General features: G+C 39.5%; 3 protein-coding genes across 5 annotated transcripts; all 3 read right to left on the bottom strand.

The window, feature by feature from the left end:
- Positions 1–618: 618 nt before the first annotated feature.
- tagln (transgelin) lies at positions 619–5,888 on the bottom strand. 3 transcript variants are annotated; one of them, XM_043258838.1, is made up of 6 exons: positions 5,732–5,882; positions 4,723–4,768; positions 3,947–4,138; positions 2,444–2,612; positions 956–1,058; positions 619–876 (listed from the first exon to the last, which is right to left on the bottom strand). In XM_043258838.1, the coding sequence occupies exons 2-6, from the start codon at positions 4,732–4,734 to the stop codon at positions 729–731; spliced, it is 624 nt and encodes a 207-aa protein (XP_043114773.1). In that variant the 5' UTR covers positions 4,735–4,768; positions 5,732–5,882; the 3' UTR covers positions 619–728. The 3 variants fall into 3 exon arrangements, with proteins under 3 accessions (XP_043114773.1, XP_043114772.1, XP_043114775.1); XM_043258837.1 differs by having other exon boundaries at positions 4,717–4,768; XM_043258840.1 differs by lacking the exon at positions 4,723–4,768 and having other exon boundaries at positions 5,732–5,888.
- A 1,346-nt stretch (positions 5,889–7,234) lies between these two features.
- On the bottom strand, positions 7,235–10,743 carry cbln18 (cerebellin 18). The gene is made up of 5 exons (XM_043259801.1): positions 10,671–10,743; positions 9,771–9,899; positions 9,193–9,372; positions 8,708–8,839; positions 7,235–7,676 (listed from the first exon to the last, which is right to left on the bottom strand). The coding sequence occupies exons 2-5, from the start codon at positions 9,871–9,873 to the stop codon at positions 7,372–7,374; spliced, it is 720 nt and encodes a 239-aa protein (XP_043115736.1). The 5' UTR covers positions 9,874–9,899; positions 10,671–10,743; the 3' UTR covers positions 7,235–7,371.
- A 5,001-nt stretch (positions 10,744–15,744) lies between these two features.
- On the bottom strand, positions 15,745–17,282 carry cbln20 (cerebellin 20). The gene is made up of 3 exons (XM_043258479.1): positions 17,084–17,282; positions 16,846–16,986; positions 15,745–16,172 (listed from the first exon to the last, which is right to left on the bottom strand). Exons 1-3 carry the CDS (start codon positions 17,280–17,282, stop codon positions 15,745–15,747), a joined length of 768 nt encoding a protein of 255 aa, XP_043114414.1.
- Between the last annotated feature and the right edge of the window lie 1,107 nt (positions 17,283–18,389).

The raw sequence follows: 18,389 nt of genomic DNA on the forward strand, positions 1-18,389 counted from the left end.
AAAATGTGTTAAGCGTTGCAATTCCTCCAATCTGGACTAAGTTCTTTGAAGTAATACTAAATCGTTTTATAAGATTAGTGTTTGAAACTTACAAATAATAGGTTTTTGGAAAAATGCAATGATACTTTTAAATATGAAACCTGATTCGTTCCATTCATCTGATTCGTTCAAATGACAGATTCATTCAGGAACGCTCTTTTATGAGTGGATTCCTGAATCATCGACTCATTGATTTGATTCAAGAACGAAACCGCTGTATTGCTTTGATTGGAACTATTTTTGCAAAACTATTGTCGATTAATTTGAACTTTGTTTATTGAACTACTAGTGTCACATCGCAATCGCATTAATTTAATAATAAGAGTTGGCTGTGCTTTGCTGTGTACCTAAATGATATAGCTGTTTTTACTACTGCTGTATGCATCTGTGACTTCTGCCCGAGTCTCTCTCATCTGGCAAGAACATAAACACATCATCATTTGCTGTAAATGTGACCCAGAACATGAACATTTGCATTAACACGCACTCGAGTGAGAGCGGGACTGTGCGTTCATGAAGTAAACGATCCTTTTGGGGATCTGCAGTCACGTTGCTCTCAGATAAAACACACGATTCTGCTCCGTTTAGCAAAGAAGAATTTAATTAGACCAAACACGTTCTAGAAGCAGGGCCTGACTCTGGGGGTGGACGCTCGTTTTAGTTCTGGGTTCTGGTCCGCTGGGACGGGCTCAGGGGTTCATGATCTGTCGAGGTCTGCCGTAGCCTGTCATGCCGGCCTGGGACGCCCCTTTATTGGATCCCATCTGCAGGCCGATGACGTTCTTCCCTTCTTTCATCTGGTCATCAGAGAAATCTCTCCGGTTCTCCTGAGCTTTCCTGCAGGCAGACAGACAGCAGGTATCATCGACGGCACTGAGATCTCGATCAGATCTGTCAGCCCGCGGTTGGGACTCACTTGAAGAACCAGTTGGGATCTCCGCGGAAGCAGCCGTCGTCTTTCGTAACGGCGATGCTGCCCAGAGCCATGAGTGTCCTCTGCACCGCGGCCAGGTCCTTCCCTGACAGTAAAGCACAGCTCACTGAAACAAACTCACATCTCAACTGTTTAGAGTTTCTACCTGCATTTGTTCTAACCCAAAATATTCAGTGTTTGTTTGTTTTAACTGGTCTGTTGCAAAAGTAGCTTCCAGAGTGATGAGTATTCAAAAAGATTCAGATGTATGGATACAACTCAATGGATTATTAGAAAGTATTTTTTCACACAACCTATTAAGTGTTTTATTTCAACTAATTTTTCAACAACTATTTTTTTTTTTTATATTTCGCGCACCTCAGGCCCAAAGTATGAAATAAATGTTTTTTTTTTTTTTACTGATGTACTAATAGTTGTTACTGATTGTAACCTAAAGCATTATTATTTTAACCCACATCTGGAGAAGACAAAAGCTAAAACAGATCCATTATTAAGATTTTTAGTCCATAATCCAACATATGTGTCTGGATTTTAATGTGAGAGACAACAGGAGATGCACTTTTTCTTTGGAGGAAGTGATTATGGACTTTTAGATGTTAAAATAATTTTAATCCTCATCTTTTGTCTTCTCTGGATGTTAACTGAAGGACTGGAGTGGATTATTGTGATGTTTTTATCAGCTGTTTGTCTCTCATTCTGACGGCACCCATTCACATCCATTGCTGAGACGCTGATGCACATTTCTACAAGTCTGATTTAAGAAACAAAAACTGCTACGTCTTGGAACAAAAAGAAAAGAGACGCGAGCAGTTTAGAGAAAGGATGGATGGATGATGTTTACGGTGTCAGAGAAAGCTGCTAATAGAAAAAAAACCACCTGCAAATTATTAAAACATCTAGAGTTTGTCAGCACATGTGCAGTGAATACTCACAACTCAAAAAAGAAACATTCTTTTAATATTAAAACATGGTTAATTTTTAACTCTATTAATATTATATTAATTATATTTTATATCCTGCTTACATTGCAGTTACAGTAATTGTGTAGTATTTCATCAGCTCTTTTATTTATATATATATATAAACCTAAGGAATTATTGCAGCGTTTCTGTTTTTGAGTGAGTATTTGTTGATAAAGATGTTTTTTTCTTTTTTTTTCCTCTTCCTGTTTTTTGCAGTGCTTGAGCTCTCTCGGGCTCTAGATATTACTGGGTTGAAGATTAATGCAAAATTAATTTTCCTTGTACCGTAACAAAGGTAATATTTCAGAAATAACAAAGCATTTCAGATTTAATTGCACAAATTATTACTGCATAAATGCTAACCTAGTTTAGTTTAGTTTTGCTTCGTCTCTTACAAAACCTTAAATAAAATTGAGTGTATTTTTTAAAGTTGGCCGATGAAGGAATGCATTGATGATCATTTGGACCCTTGTATTGAGTTCAGACGTGTCTGTTGAGTTGAGCTCACCCTCCCACAGGTCTACGGTCTGAAACATGTCTGTTTTGACGACGCCGTACTGCTCCGCAGCGTTGAGGAACTGTGAGACCTGCTCCATCTGTTTGAAGGCCATGCTGGAGCTCTGGATCTTCTTCACAGGCTTGTCCTTGCACAGAGTGTTGATGAGCTCGCACAGAACCTGAGAACAGGGCAGAAAACCAATGACTTCCTTATGAATGACGTTATAATAACACTGAGCTTCTTAATCTGTGACGCTCACGAGCTACATTATGAAATTTTAGTTGCTCTGAGTGTTTCTTGTGCCAACTTTGAAATCTAATCCTACCTGATACTTCTAGAAACTATTAGTAAGCAGTGGATTAGGAGTTTATTGAGGTACGAGTCATAGTTCATGTATTATGATGATTGTTTCTGTGCCATGTAATGGGGGAACAAGATCGGTTTGTCTTGAAAACAACAACAATAAAAAGATTTCAGATATAGGTGAGCAGAAACCGCAGGAGCGACCACAGATGTGTGATCTATTCCTGTCGGCCCTTTCAGTACCGAAGGTGTTCCTCTACATCATTCCTCTCAGGACACACAGGCTCCTAGGTTTGCTTGGTTTAAGTTGAATCTGTGACCAGTTTAGATCATCCCTGGTTCGATGGAGTCAAGCAGAGAGGATCTTTATGTATATTTATGATTCATTCACCAGCTGGTCCAAATGATTATGGGCAAAAATGTTCATTAGATATCACGCTTAATTGTTCTGAATTCAGGTGCAACATAATGAGCTTAAGAGTTGATCTTGCTAAAAGAATTTCAGGTCATTTGAAATAATTAGTTTTTGGTTTATCTAAGTTGCATCTGCTTGTAACTGACTGATAATACGTGACTTTCAGCGGAGGCCAGAATTAGAACTCATCCCTGATTTGCTCGATGGGGTTGAGGTCAGTCCATCATTTTCAGTGTTCAGCAGATTCCTTGCGTTGCTGGTAGTTCCAGAGATCGTGTGTCTATGGGTATCGTAATGACCGATTCAGAAAAAACAACTCTTATGCCAAGTGTTCTAGTCATTTTGGCCAAAATGTGTTTTGTGCATGTGACCCTGGAGCCCAAAACCGGTCATAAGGGTCCGCTTTTTTACGTATGAAAGCTGAATAAATGCTCTTTCCATTGATGTCTGGTTTGTCGGTATAGGAAAATATTTGTCGATTGATGCAAAATATCTAAATATGGAGAAAATCTCTTTTAAAGATGTCCAAATGAAGTTTTTAGCAATGCATATTACTAGTCGAACATGAAGTATCTTCATGACGTGATCTTTACTAAATATCCTGATGATTTTTAGCATAGAATAAAAATCCTTTTCCGCCTCACGATGCACTGATGTGTGTTATACCTGTGCCGCTGATGTCTGCTCAAGTCGTCTTCTCTAAAGGATTATTTATGTTCAACTTTAGCTTGGTTAGTCAAATAAACGAAATGCCGTCGAGGTGTGTTTCTCGGTGGCCCGTGAGCGTGACTTACACATCCGTCTTTGAGCCAGATCTGGAAGCCCAGTTTCCCGGCCTCTGGTTTTCCGACTCCAGACCCGCACTGAGTCACGATCCACTCCACCAGACGCACCTCCAGCTCCGGGTCGTACTTCTGCTCGATTTTATCCTGCACTTGGCGGCTCATCCCATAAGACGGACCCTTGTTTGCCATGGTCGAAGCTCCCTGCGTAGAAGAGAAGTCAGTAGTATCGTACTGAGTTTCGGCGTTGTCGGAGTTATAATAGCTTTGTGTTGTTTTTGTTCCAGTGTGCTGAAATGTTCCTCTGTCGAATGTTATTCGATATTTCCGACGTGAACAATGCTTGTTGTGTAAAGATTCAAAACAAGAACACAGTTGGGGGAGGCTTTTCATTAGTTTACCTTTCTTGAAGTCCTCTTCTCCTGAAACAAACCTTTTTAAATTAAGTTCGGAATAAAGCGAGAGGGGAGCCAATGATGCAACTGAAAGCAGCCACGAAGCCATAAAATCGAAGAACAAATCATGCTTCTAAACGTTGCGCGGTGTAAACAGTCCAACATTTGCAATGGCAAACAGCTCAGTCGTGTTAGATGGAACTAAACTCGGAGGCAGAGGCTGAGATTCACATGTTCATATAGTCCTTGAGTGGAGATGGACAGGATCAGATGAACATGCTCCTCCAGAAACACCATCAGCTACATTTCAGCCGTCTGTAACACCATCGAAGCCAAGCTCAAATCACACACACACACACACACACACACACCCAGAGAGAGCAGCACCTTCACCTGTGCTGCCATTCTGCTCTTTAGGAAGCTCCTCTGACGTCCCGACCTTAAGGAATGAGTTTAAAGTCATTCACATCTGCGCCTTTGTGTCACATTTATTCATGTATTTTTTTTTAAATATTATTCATTTCAGGACACATAGTAAAAATGCATAACACATATAACACTTTACCAACTCAATCAGTCAAGACTCAATAAGTCAATGAGGACCAGCCACTTCTTAAGATCGTCTTCAACAAACCCAAGGGTGAGTAAATGATGACCGAACTTTCTATCTGTCCCTTTAAGTTTCTGTATAGTTTTACGGTAGCACTTTACAGTAAGGTGTCACTTGTTAACATTAACTAATGCACTAGCTAACATGAAGAAACATGCATTTATTACACTACTTATAAATATTGTTAATGAAAAAACAGCTGTTCATTGTTTATTCGTGTTAGCTCACAGTGCATTAACTAAATATATCAAAACGTCATTTTTTTGATAAGTATATTGCTAAGAACTTTGAAGGAGATTTTCCCAATATTTAGATGTTCTTGCGTCCTCACTTTCTAGATAATCATAGTTTCATCTCGGCACTGTTTTAGTGCTCCGGGTCACGTATGAACACACACACACGGCTCGTTCATGAAGCCCACCGATTGGTTGATTAATGCCTCCACTTCCTCTACCAGCAACCAGACCAATAAATGTCTCAAAAAATGTTTCTGTTTAAACAGCTCTATTACTGTCATTTATTTAGTTGATGTGTTTTCCCCTGATCCGAGTGATTTGGTTTTGTTTTGCATCAATCATAAAGTAATCATCAACTGTGATATGCTAGATCTGCATTCAGTGTTCGTGAAGAAATATATAAGCGTTTGATATAAATCCTGTATGAGGTTACAACTTCAGACATCAACATGTTGATATATTACAGAAATGCTATTAGAAAAGATACGACATTTATCATTTACATTTACAACCAGCACAATACCAGAATATGAGAAGCATATAAAAACATACTTACTGTGGTACGGATGAAGATGACTTTGTGGTTGGTTCAGGCACCAGTCTCCCTGGAGCTTTATGTTCAGCCCCGATCGAGACGAGATGTCTTTTCCATTAGAGAAGTAAAAAACGGGGCAGAGAAAAGGAAATCGGCTCCTTAAAAGGACACTGTGTTTTCCTCGAGCCCGCCCTCCTCTCCTCTCCGCTCCGCACTTAAAGGGTTCTGGTTCAGCCCTTTGTTAAAGACGAGCCTTATTTGGGAAGAGGCTCGGAGGAGGACAGGAACCAGGCCAAGAGTCTGAAGTTTGGTCAGAGAGCAGAATTCTCCAAATACCACATCAGTGCATCAGCAGCGAGAGGCTGGGAGTTTAGACCGGGACATACATGGAGTAGTTTGACAGATGATTATAGATGAACGCGCTATATCGTCTGTTTGGATGCAGAAGCCCTGGCAGAAGGGAAACGCTGAGGAGCGCTGAAGGAACGTGATTTACTGACGCTTGGGAAGCTAACAGGGCCTTCTATGTACAAAACACTCCCCGTGTGTGTGTGTGTGTGTGTGTGTGTGTGTGTGTGTTCAGTACTACATTACCTGACGCTGGAGGCATGCCATGCTGCTGGAGTTTAGCCACACTTTAAGATCCAATTCCCAATCTCGAGCAACTATAAACGCACTATTTTAAGTAACTAAGGCTGTTGTTAAGCTTAGGCTTGGGGTTTATGATTAAGATATCTAGAATTTGGTCGTGCAGAATAAGGCACTATATATGCTTGATGAGTACTGATCTGCTAGTGAGATAAAATGTTGCCTGTGTATTCGTTTCATCGATTATTACTTTGACCATAAACACATCTCGTGTGTGCTTCTTTAGAAGAGTCGATTATGATGGAAATGTCACATTAGGATCAAAGTAACCCTTGTGAAGACTTTCCAGATGACCTTTGTGTATATAGATATTATTATGATTTCCCGTTCTAGACCTATTCTCTGTATAAAGCAATAAGAATCACAAACCCTTTTCATTGTGTTAGGTGAAAGTGATTCCCAAAAATTCTTTCAATCAAACTTATTAGTGATGAACAATATGTATATTTACATTCAAACTAATAATAATTATAATAAAAACATACTAATGAATCAATTAAAGATGTCTCCTATCACGTCTGGATTATGGTTCGATTTATGACGGAATTGAACTGAATTGAAAATGCTGAAAAACGGATTGAAAACATTTGAGAGAGCATGTGCTGCATTATTTTCCTGATTGACATTTGGGTTAACGCTTTATTTAAAGCCATGTCTGACGCAGCTTTAAAACAATAAGCGTGTCTTGTCATTTACATTTTAATGCATCGTGCGATCTCATGAATGATTGTAAACACGGATCGATTCATGCATTTTGAATTTGATCACAATTATTCCCGACAAGATATCATGCGATAGGTTTTAGAGCAGTAGAGCAAGACGTAGAAGAAATGAGCACCACAGAAAACTATTAAAGTCACCTTTATTCATGAAGCCTTGCAAGGGTAGGGTTACATGTTCGTTTAGTCACTTTCATGACAGACCGACCAGATTCACACCCGGACGTCTCGTTTTTCCATCGCTTTAATCTCTGCTGAAGATGGCTGCGTACGCGTGCACAGTTATTTTATTGGTCACTGCTCCGAGGTGGGATAGAGCAGGTATCCGCTGAAGGTGTTTTGGCCCTGGGTGTCTCCACACAGCTGTCTGCCTGACATCAGCTCCACGTACACCTGACAGCCCCGACCCAGCTGCAGGAGAACCGTCTGAGAGCTGCTGTCCTCCGAGTCCTCGCGGTTATCTTCCCAGGACGAGGCGATCAGCTGGCCGTTCTTCATCATCTGCACCTTCTGGTAGAGCCGCTGACCCGCGCTGCCCACGAAGGAGTAGGCCGTGAAGGAGAAGGAGTAGAGGCCGGCGTGAGGAGCCGTGAACGTGCCTGCGAACAATCACGGGTTTATTGGCTCGTTCAGTTCTTACTGTGAGAAGCTCGATCTACGAGGACGGGGTGCACTGCACACATCCAAACAGCTCGCACTCTTATTGTGCGTTTTTTTGAGAATGACAAACACGTCTAACACGGCTCTAAGTGATCGAAAACATCCTGCAAGTGCACCGTGTATATAATGACCGTCTCTCAAAAGAGTCACGGAGGCCCAAGCCTTTTCATGTTCATTTCAATTTAATATATAGCATTTTGACTCCCCGCTTTTTCTCTTCGGTCTGAATTCAAATAAAAAAATTATTCACCGCTAGATGTCGCTCTTGGAGCATTCAAATATCGCACTGAGCTCACAAACGCGGCTTTTATTATGAAACGGAAACGAAGGCGGACCAATCAGCGCCGAGCAGCGCCACGAGGCGTTTGGGAAATGGAGTCTCTGGAGTCAGGTAAAACGCAATTTAAGTGTTTATTTGCCTCGCTGCATGTCATCCTGTTGTTGGGGAAAATATGAACCTTTCATAACCATTTTTATAGCTTCTATAATCTGGAGAACCTTTTGAGAAACAGAAAGGTTCTTTAAGGATACAAAAAGTGGTGAAGCACCTTTTTTTAAGAGTATCATTTAAACGAAGCGTAGTGTTAATCAGACTTTATCATGACTGCAATTAAAAAATAAACTGTTAGAAGTTTTTTTTTTAAGGAAAAAGGCATTCATATTTTCATACTTTCATATAACAGCTGGCAGTTTCCTATAAGTTTTTCACAGCTGCCGTAATTCAAACAACTAAGTTCGAACTGCACCTTACCTGTTATTAATTTTTATGGTATTATCAAAATATTGGGAGTATATGTGCACCAACTAAAATGTAGACAATCATAAATCCAATATTTTGCATCAAAAGAGCTCAACGAAGCTCATTCTGCTCGTGTTTGGTAGACTAGTGCATTACGTCCTCCTGTTTTCCCCTCATGTCCTGACGATGTGGATCTAAAACACGAAGCAGGGTGGATGAGCGTATCGTTACCCAGAGCGGGGTTGTAGCCATTGCCCTGGTTGAGGGAGACGGACTGGTAAGAGATAGACACGTTGCTGGTAAACGGCCCAAGACATCCGGTCATCGGAAGCATCGCAGCAGTGAAGGCGATTTTGCATCCAGCTTCACGAAAGGAGAGAAAGCAAGGAAAATGTAACTCTACAAATCAAGATCGTTTTTTCCAAAATGACATGCGGGTGAAACAAGTGTTGAACACCATTTTCCCCAGTAAATGTATTTCTAATGAAATTTTCACCAGATGTCAAAGAAATGAAGTTGAATTGAACGACACAGGGAGAGTCTAACGAGAGTCTGCTTTCTAATTGCTGGTTTTCCTGGCCTTTCTGCACCTCTCTTTCCTTCATTCCATTTTATCCCACATGACTTCCTTCTGGTCTCATTGGTTTAGTTTGCACGCGTGGGTCGTTGCCTTCATCTGGTGAAAGTTTCATGTCAGCAGCACCTTTGGTAAATACCTGTGAGCTCATCTATTTGGCCGTTCAGATTAGACAGTTCTTCCCATAAGCCGACCATGCGCATGAACGTGGTCTCCTCCAGATCAGACAGAGGCTGAGCAATACAGCAGCAGCCGTTCTGTCTTTTGAGAGCGCAGTCACAGTCCCATCCGCCGCAGGGCAGGGAGCCCGCGTAACTCACTGACGAGACACCAGCATCCAGCGTCAGAAACAAGGACACTGCCAGCCAGACGTTTCTGAACAGTACGATTTCGATTCATTTCGTAAGAAGTCTCTTCTGCTCACTAAGCGTGTATTTATTCGACAGGAATATTTGCAATAACTGCGAAACCTGCATTTTCGATAAATACGAGTTTTTATGCAGCAAACTGAAGAATCGCGTGATTGGAGTAAGGATGCTAAAAATTAAGCCTTGACGTAGGACGAAATGATATTCAAACAGAAACAAATGTATTTTGAATCAAATCAATGCAGGCTTGGTGAGCGCAAGATTACGAAAATACCAAAACCTTCTGTTCAGTAACATTTGACGCGAGACAAAACCAGTATTGATATGAGCGGTTGATGAAGGCGTTCACCAGCAGACTGGCGCAGGATGTCGAAGGCAGTGGTAGCCTCGGCTCGTGAGAAGAGACTGAGAGCCATCGCAACACACAGAGCGGCCGCTGTAAGAGTCTTCATCCTCAGAGCAAAACACAGCTCCACGACTGAAAACAGAAAACCAGGAGATGTTCTGCTCTTAATACAGCGTTCCCAGACACGTTTTGGAGGCACACACAGTCTTATTAGATATTACCAACCTCCGCCACCATTTACAGAGAGCTTGACGGTTATATTAAATCATGTGTGCAATTACATTATAGCTATAATTTCATTGAATTGCTGTCAAGAGTTAGTCAGTGTTCCTCTGTACCAAAGACTACAACTACTACTACTACAACTGATCTTCATATATATATATATATATATATATATACACAAACACACATGTATAGAACCAGTAAACACTGTTTATGTTCCTGGTGGACTGGTAAAAAAACGCTGGCTCCCCCAAATCTGAACATCACCAAATCTGTTTGAGTTATTAACATAAAACAATTAAATGGTAGAAAAAAGCGAGTAACTGCCTCAACGCTTGGTTTATAGCTGTTTACAATACATTATTTACATACGTTTTGTTGGTTTTGCGTCACAATATGTTGATATTCCACTTCCCAACGAAATGCCAACTGACTAGAATATTAGTAGACTGTTACGTTAGGGTTAGTAGAGCAAGTTGACATGTACTTAGAAAGTTACTTCAAATCCAGTCACTAATACTCCAATACTCTACTAAGAGTTACAAAGTTACGTAAAGTAGAACGTCTAAAGTGGACTATCAGAGTGTTTCCGAATGTAACATTTAAGCTTTGCGTTAACAAGCGTAGATATAGTATTTTTTTCCACGTTTCTTTAATAATATTTTTTAAGATACTCACTGTGCTGAAGATAACAGATCAGGTGCAGAAGAATTGAGTCAGTTAAAGATAAAAATGGAGTTGTAAGTGGAGCTTTGTGTGCAGCTTTATGCAGGGGGTGGAGCTGCTCTCAGAGAGGTTCGGCCTCTCACGCATCTGATAAGAAAGAATACGAGAAGACCATGCCTTTCATTTGTCCCACTTATGAATGAATGCATGAAAAGGTTGTTTTGTTACTGATACCCACAATAATATTTATAACCGGGATACTCTCGTCTCCTCGTGGACTGCAGATAACGATATCATTCGCGATATTTCACGTCATTTGTGCGATATTACTGAATGTGGCAAAATCTGAAGTCTCAATCTAGCTTTGAGAGCGGGATTTGGTTTCTTGATTCCCAGAAAAGGGTGTAGACCAGAGAAAGATGTCAATCTGTGATCATTGTATTTGAATGTTGTCCCAAAGCTTGAGAACAACTCTTGCGTGAATGTTCTGTGAGACCGAAGGGATATATATATATATTATGCACATAATGCACAAGAGAGGAAGTTTCCTGCGAGATGGCCGTCGAAGTTGTGTAAGATGAAACTCGTGTGTGTCGAAGAACAAAGGAGAAAAATATCCTGAAGAGATAAAAGGCCAAAGCGCGTTCTTCAAAGTGAATTTTAGATGTGACATTTCCACTTTAAATGAATCGCAAATTAACCAACTATTAAAATTGCATTAAATGATTCAAATGTAGAAAGCACTATAATAAAGACAGCTTGTTTCAGTGAGCGCTCTAACACATTAAAATAAAGCCATATTTAACTAAATGTAAACTAACTTTGTAACATTGGCATAAAGTTTCATCAGTGTTTCAAGATTATCCGAAGTGATGTTCAATCAGTATTATTTTGTAGCAATATTTCATGCAATAAGACAAGGCAAACAAGTTAAGCAAGTGGTTTCTTATATATCTTTAAGTACAGAAACTAATTCCCTTCTTCTCAAACAAGTTGTCAAAGTATTTTTAACCAGGCAAGCAAGACCTTTTTATGCCTCAAATACATGCAAGACATCCAAATTACATGCTTTGGGTTACAAAGGAACCTAAACGTAGTTAGTTAGAAAATAAGAAGTAAAAATATGCATTTTAAAGGGTTATTTTACAGTAAAAACAACAACAACTAAATACTTAAAGTGGAGGAGAAAATTCTGACAGATGACCTGGCAAGACCTAAAAACATTGGATCCAGTTCTCTGATCGTGTTCATATTTAATATTATATCCTGGTTTAACTCTATTTTAACTGTAAACACAAACTGTCAAGGATCGCAAACAATATAAAAGACAATGTACGTCTTTCAGAACTCTATACAAAGGAAAGTTGAAAGAGAGGCATTTTCTATTGATATGGATCCATTACATCCCATCCATTTATTCTTTTCAATGGTTCCCATCTGGGAAGTGGTTTAAGGTAACCTTGTTTTTGTAAGAGAGTGTTTGTCCCAATTGCTATTAGTATCTTAAATAAGAACATACAAAGGCAAGAAGAGTTTGAGTATAAAAAGATATAAAAGGATAGACAATAGAGGGTTTTTTTTAACTAATATTATGTTGTATGTTTCAACAGATGCCTGCTTTAAAGGGGTCATATTCATTTTACAGAAATCTATTAAATCATTTCCCCTTTCCCAAATCAAGCCGCTGAAGATACAGTGGATTACATTTGTTTTTGAAAGGAATGTACGTCACGATCTACTTAAATGCATCTATGTTCATGTGAATCATTCGTGATCCGGCTTCACCTCCAGAAGAAGTGAGTGTAAGGTTTTTTAATGAATATTGGCAATTTATGTTTGCCAATAATGTGCTAATTAGCTAGTTTCACAATGAATGTAAAACAGTCAGAGTGTGGCTCGGTGGAGAGGGGCGGAGTCTGCAGGGCTCATTTGCATTTAAAGGAAAATGCTACAAAACGGCCTGCTTTGAAACGGCCTGGAAACTATGTTGCAGACTTTTTATTAAGACCCTAAAGAATCATATGCACTTGTAGAAAATGGGCATCCAATGACCCCTTTAAAGATTTGTCAAGTTGAGGCTTTCATTCTCAGAGCTTTGTTCTGATCTATATTTCATTATTCCGAGGTGTTCTCTGGACCAAGCCCTAGAGGTCTCCCTGTGGGCCACCCACGGGCTTTATCCTGCTGACAGGGAATGAATAGTGCATGCCAACACTTTCTCAAATAGGGTATACAGCTCAGATTTTGGCCATAGGGACACAACTGCCACGTATTACACAACTGCCTTTAGGGATTGGGACTTGTTAGACGTTTAGGCACTCGACAGGCTACTGCATTGTAATTAAAGTGCTCTTTTCTCGCACACTAAGATAAACTTAAGGTCATCTAAGTGTATTCAACTGTGCTATTTTGAGGAGCACGACTTGTCATTGTGAATCATTTGTAGAGGATTGATTTTGGGTGATGGAAGTTCAGCCAGAAGAGTAGCAGTAGTCCAACCTAGTAACCATCTGGTTAAAACGAAATAGAAAATAGAGCTGTGTGTCGTCAGCATAGCAATGGTATGAGAAACCATGACCTGTGTGGTGGAACCTAGTGATGTATTGATGGAGAAAAGAAGAGGTCCAAGAACTGATCCCTGAGGAACCCCTGTGACCAGTTGGAAATGTGTCTAAAACACACCTTTACATACTTCCGCTTCAAATTTCCACTGTTTATTCTCCAAAAAGACGATTCCATAATGAATATTTTATATATCTATAGCTACCTGTTTTAAATTATGAAAGCAGCGAGCAATCCATGCAAAAGCGGCAGTCCTTCCGGTGGACTCAGTGTTTGAGCTTCAGTTCAGGCCAAAGGTGTTGGGTGTGTTTGAAGTCAGAGGTCGTTGCGTTCCAGTCAACGTTCTTCAACACTAGATTCATTCAGCCATGTATTTGTGACCTTTGTGCACTGTGGCACAGTCATACTGGAATAGCTGCTCCCAAAATGTGAAAGCATTGTCCAAAATGTATTGGTATGTGCAAGCAATAAGATTTGAAAAACAGCCCTAGACCACAATCCCATCTCCACCAAACGTTAGGAGCTCTTCGGTGTTGGAGACTTTTATGCACTCGGTGACTTCATGTTCACTTCCATTTCCACTTCATGGCTGGGATGCTGATGCTCCCAAATACTCTCACATTCCAATAAAACCACTATCTAGCTATTACAGTACTATCATTGAATTCACTGAGCTCTTCACAAATATTTACAAATGCATGGTTTGATTTTATGTGGCAATGAATCCGATGAAGACACCTGATGTTCAGTAAATAAGACTCTACCCCAATACTTTTGTGCATTATTTGAATGCATTTATTTATTGCATTTTAAACAAACAATTGAACTAATTTAAAATCTATACATAAAAGGCATCTGAAATTTTAAATAAATAATGTGTAACAATGACTAAGCTTATAACAATAATATTACTATAGAATTTCATCGTATTTATTTATTTAATGAAAAATAGTACATACTATACTAAAGCAGATCTAAACTAAAATATATGTAAAAAAAAGATGGATGGGGTGATGGTAACACTTTATAATAATGTTCAGTTACGAGGCATTCAAAAGGGATTAGTTAATGGTGTACTAAAACATGCATAATATAACAATATATACGTATGTTTTGTTAATTCATATACAAGTCATTTACAAGTGATTAGTTAATGAACATTCTTTAATATTCTTTAAATGATTGTTAACTTACAAGCGATTAGATGATGATTAACTGATCATTTACAAAACAACCATACGTTCATAAATGATTATTAAGTAATATGCAAACGACTTACAAATCTTCCGTAAGTTATCGTAAATAGCATCACAAATCAATCCTTAGTAAAAGGTTTATACACACGTTTTTTCCCTACATTTTTTTCAATGTAATTGGTTGCAAACAATATGTTTTAGTTTAAATTAAAAAAGTTTTAAGTTAGTAAACTAAATTTGTTGATATATATGTAGCTAAAAGTATAGTTACTAGTTGATATATTATTGGTCACTTATAAATCATTGAAATGTCCACATTGTACAATCATGTCCTAACTGCTTCTCCTGATCCCGAGGCTAAGCTCCTCATTGGCTGTAAATGTTGAGCTGCTGGTTACAGGTTGTGTGAGAACACTTTGGTGAACGATCTACCAGCGATGAGTAAAACATTTACATCTTCAGGAGTTTACACTTTAGATTAAGGGATGCAGAAGGCGTTGTAAAAGATTTATTCATGCGTTTACAGGTTTTGCACGCTTTGTAGTGTGTACCGCAGTGTAAAGGACACACATATTAACTAGTAACTTATTAACCATTTACCAATGATATGTTCCATGCTTTTTTTAATAAATTATATTTCATCATCAAATCACTTGTAAATGATGCATAACCCCATCTGCAAAACATAGATGAAACATATCACTTATTAATCATCTATGAACACATAGTTATGTTTTGTAAATGATTGGTTTATCGTGAACTAATCACTTAGAAATGCCTTACAACTGGACATTATTATAAAGTGTTAAGCAGTCTGAAAAAATTAGAATCAGTCCTACTTTTAAAGATGGACTTTGTTAGAATATATTAGAATTGAAGAAAATGTGTTCTTCTGGAGCACGAAATCAATGCGATGCCAAATCAGCTCTGTTTGAGTGTCTGCTGAATCAGTAGCTTTTGAGGAGAGAGAACGTGATTTAAATATGAAGGAAAAAGTGAATGTGTCAGAAGAAAGGAACCGCAATTTTTATTTCAGAACAAAAGCATTTCAGCGTTCAGTATTTCTGATTATGTTCTTTGCATTCAAAACATTTTTATTTAATACTCTGACCTCATGTTTTGTATTTAAACACCTGGTGTTTAAAAAGAATATAATACCTATAATATATTATAGGTAGTGTTATGTTCTTGCACTACTGAAATTAAAAAAGGACCATACAACAACATCAGCTTTAAGTAACTGTTGCATACTTAGCATTGTATTGCATATTTTTTTGTGTAACGTATAGTATGCACTGTGTAGTAACACAGAATTAGTTCTGTCTATATTAATCGGTTGCATAGAGCAGGAACCCAGTGAAAGTGTTGTAGTGGTTGCCATTGTCACACAGAAAGCAGCCGGCTGGGAGAGCGACGTCCACCCGGTCTCCTGCATGCAGCTGCACTACTAGAAGTGCGCTAGCGCTGTCCTCCTCGTCTTGAAGGTTGGTCTCGTTTGGCGATGCAATCGTGCGCCCGTTCAGTCGGAGCCGAGCACAAGCAGCCAAAGCCACCCCAGGAGAGCCAGAATCGCTGTAAACGGTTAGCGCCAGGCTATAGACGCCAGAACGTGGAGCTACAAAAGCACCAGTGTCGATGCTGTAGCCATCTCCCAAGTTAACAAACACGCTGCTGTACTTCACCACAGAGTCTTCACGATTTGGGCCGACACAGAGGCGCGTGTCAGTGAGAGCCACGGAGAAGGCGCTGCGGCTGGCTGTCCAACGAGACAAGCAAAAGAGACTCGTTACAACTTGTCATCTATCACTCACCCCCACGTCGTTCCAATCCCGTAAAACACAATGGAAAGATACGTTATTTGTACAAAGCAAGTACGTATCTCTCCACAGAACTGCATGCATAATGTGCGTCCACCGCGATCTAGAATAGTGGTGTAATGCGCCAGATCGCTAAATAGAGCTGTTATTTTTGGTTTCTTTCTGTAAAAAAGTATTCACGTCACATGTCAGTCAATAGGACAGTCACGAGCCTCTGGGTATCCATCAAAAATATCTTCAATTGTGTTCCAAAGACTTTTGGAACGACTTGGAGGTAAGTGAATAATGACAACATTTTAATTTTAGGGTGTGGTAACCCTTTAACGTTTTAGGTTGGTTTCATGTTTTAGACGTTGATTGAATCTACATTACAGCCATTGTTTTCATTTTCCTGAAACTCAATATGTGTCCTGTATTCTGTTGGCTGCGTTAAATATATGTAACAAATACAACAGTAATATGCAAACAGATGAAAGCAATTGTAATTCAGCATGTAATTCCAGCTACATTATGAACGCTGTTATTGTGAGTCTAATAACAAATGCTATTTTAATATATTTTGGCGAAGTGCAAGAAACAAGACCTCTATGGCTGTGTAAATTGCTGCCTCACCACGAATATTGTTTAACACTGAATGAGCTGTCTCCAGGTTCCTCTGTAGTTCATTTAATGTCAGGTTGAAAAACATCTCGAGCTTCCACATCTGCTTCTGCATCAGGCAGCATCCGCAGGACACCGTGTCAGTCAGACATGCTTCAGACGCAAAGAGACAAGCATCATGATTATTCATTGCCCCGATGCCTGAATTGGCTTTTTATGACCTTTATTATTATTGATATTTTCAAGTCACCATTGTCACTGGCGTCAACTTGGCTGTCGTTTCCACTCCAGGAAAATATCCTGTCCTGTCCAAGTGCACATCCCAAGAGGCTTAGGATCACAAGTGCTAAAACCAGTAAAAGAAAGTTACGTACATCCAACACAGTTCTGTATATAGAGGTTGAACACAGTGATTTAATTGAACTTAATTTAATAGCCTCACCCCTCATTTCTGCTGATGTCTTTCAGATGTGGTCTGAGGAAGATGTGTTAATGTCAACTTCAGTCATCCCGGCTATAAAGGCTAGGCAGACCCCACCTCTTGCCTTTCACTAGAAACGGGCCTTTTGTATTTCTATCATGCAACACAGTGCTGAATATAGGGCGAGTATTGGTTTTCAGCTAAAGCACATCATATTGTTCCCATGGTTGTTTTCTCTAGGGTACCACTGACGCTTATCTTTCTTGATCTGGGAGCTGAGCGTTGTACTGTGGAAACAACAACATGCAAAACAGCTTACCTGAATGATCACTTGCGGTCTGAGTATGAAATAACAAGCATATTAGCATATAGTAATCATTAGTCTACTACTTGTTCTGAAATGGCCATAGAACCATAGAATGTGTTTGTATAGGACATCCTGATCATTAACCGTATTCAATTCAATTCAAGTTTATTTGTATAGCGCTTTTTACAATGGCTATTGTTCCAAAGCAGCTTCACAAAAGCAAATTATTACATAACAAAAGCAAATCATTCCACAGACAAAAGCAAATCACTACACAGCAGGATGCATTACAATACAGCAGGATGAATTACAATGCAGAAAGTTCAAGATAGAATTAGTCCAGACAGAAGGTTGAGTTTTCCTCGACGTCATCGCAGGAAGGTCATCTCCTCACTGGGTCCACTGGAGAGGCTCGGTAACTAGATGCCTCGGGATGTACATCCCGAGGTGGAGACAAAAGGATAATTAGAGTAGCGGCCATTCATACTATTGGGAATCACGATGTACTGTAGCATAGGTTTATGTGAATCTTTATGAGTATGCTTGGCTAAAAAGATATGTCTTTAGCCTAGACATAAACTGAGAGAGTGTGTCTGATCCCCGAACATTTGCAGGAAGGTTATTCCAGAGTTTGGGTGCCAAATGTGAAAACGCTCGACCACCTTTAGTAGACTTTGCTATACGAGGAACTACCAGGAGTCCTGAGTTTTGAGATCTTAAAGAGCGTGACGGGTTGTAGCTTGACAGAAGGCTGGTCAGATAAATGGGGGCTAAACCATTTAGAACCGTACCAAGTTTGGATTCTTTATCTCGAACCCTTAAGCATCA

Source organism: Puntigrus tetrazona, chromosome 15 (genome assembly GCF_018831695.1).
Source record: "Puntigrus tetrazona isolate hp1 chromosome 15, ASM1883169v1, whole genome shotgun sequence".
NCBI classification, from domain to species: domain Eukaryota; kingdom Metazoa; phylum Chordata; class Actinopteri; order Cypriniformes; family Cyprinidae; genus Puntigrus; species Puntigrus tetrazona.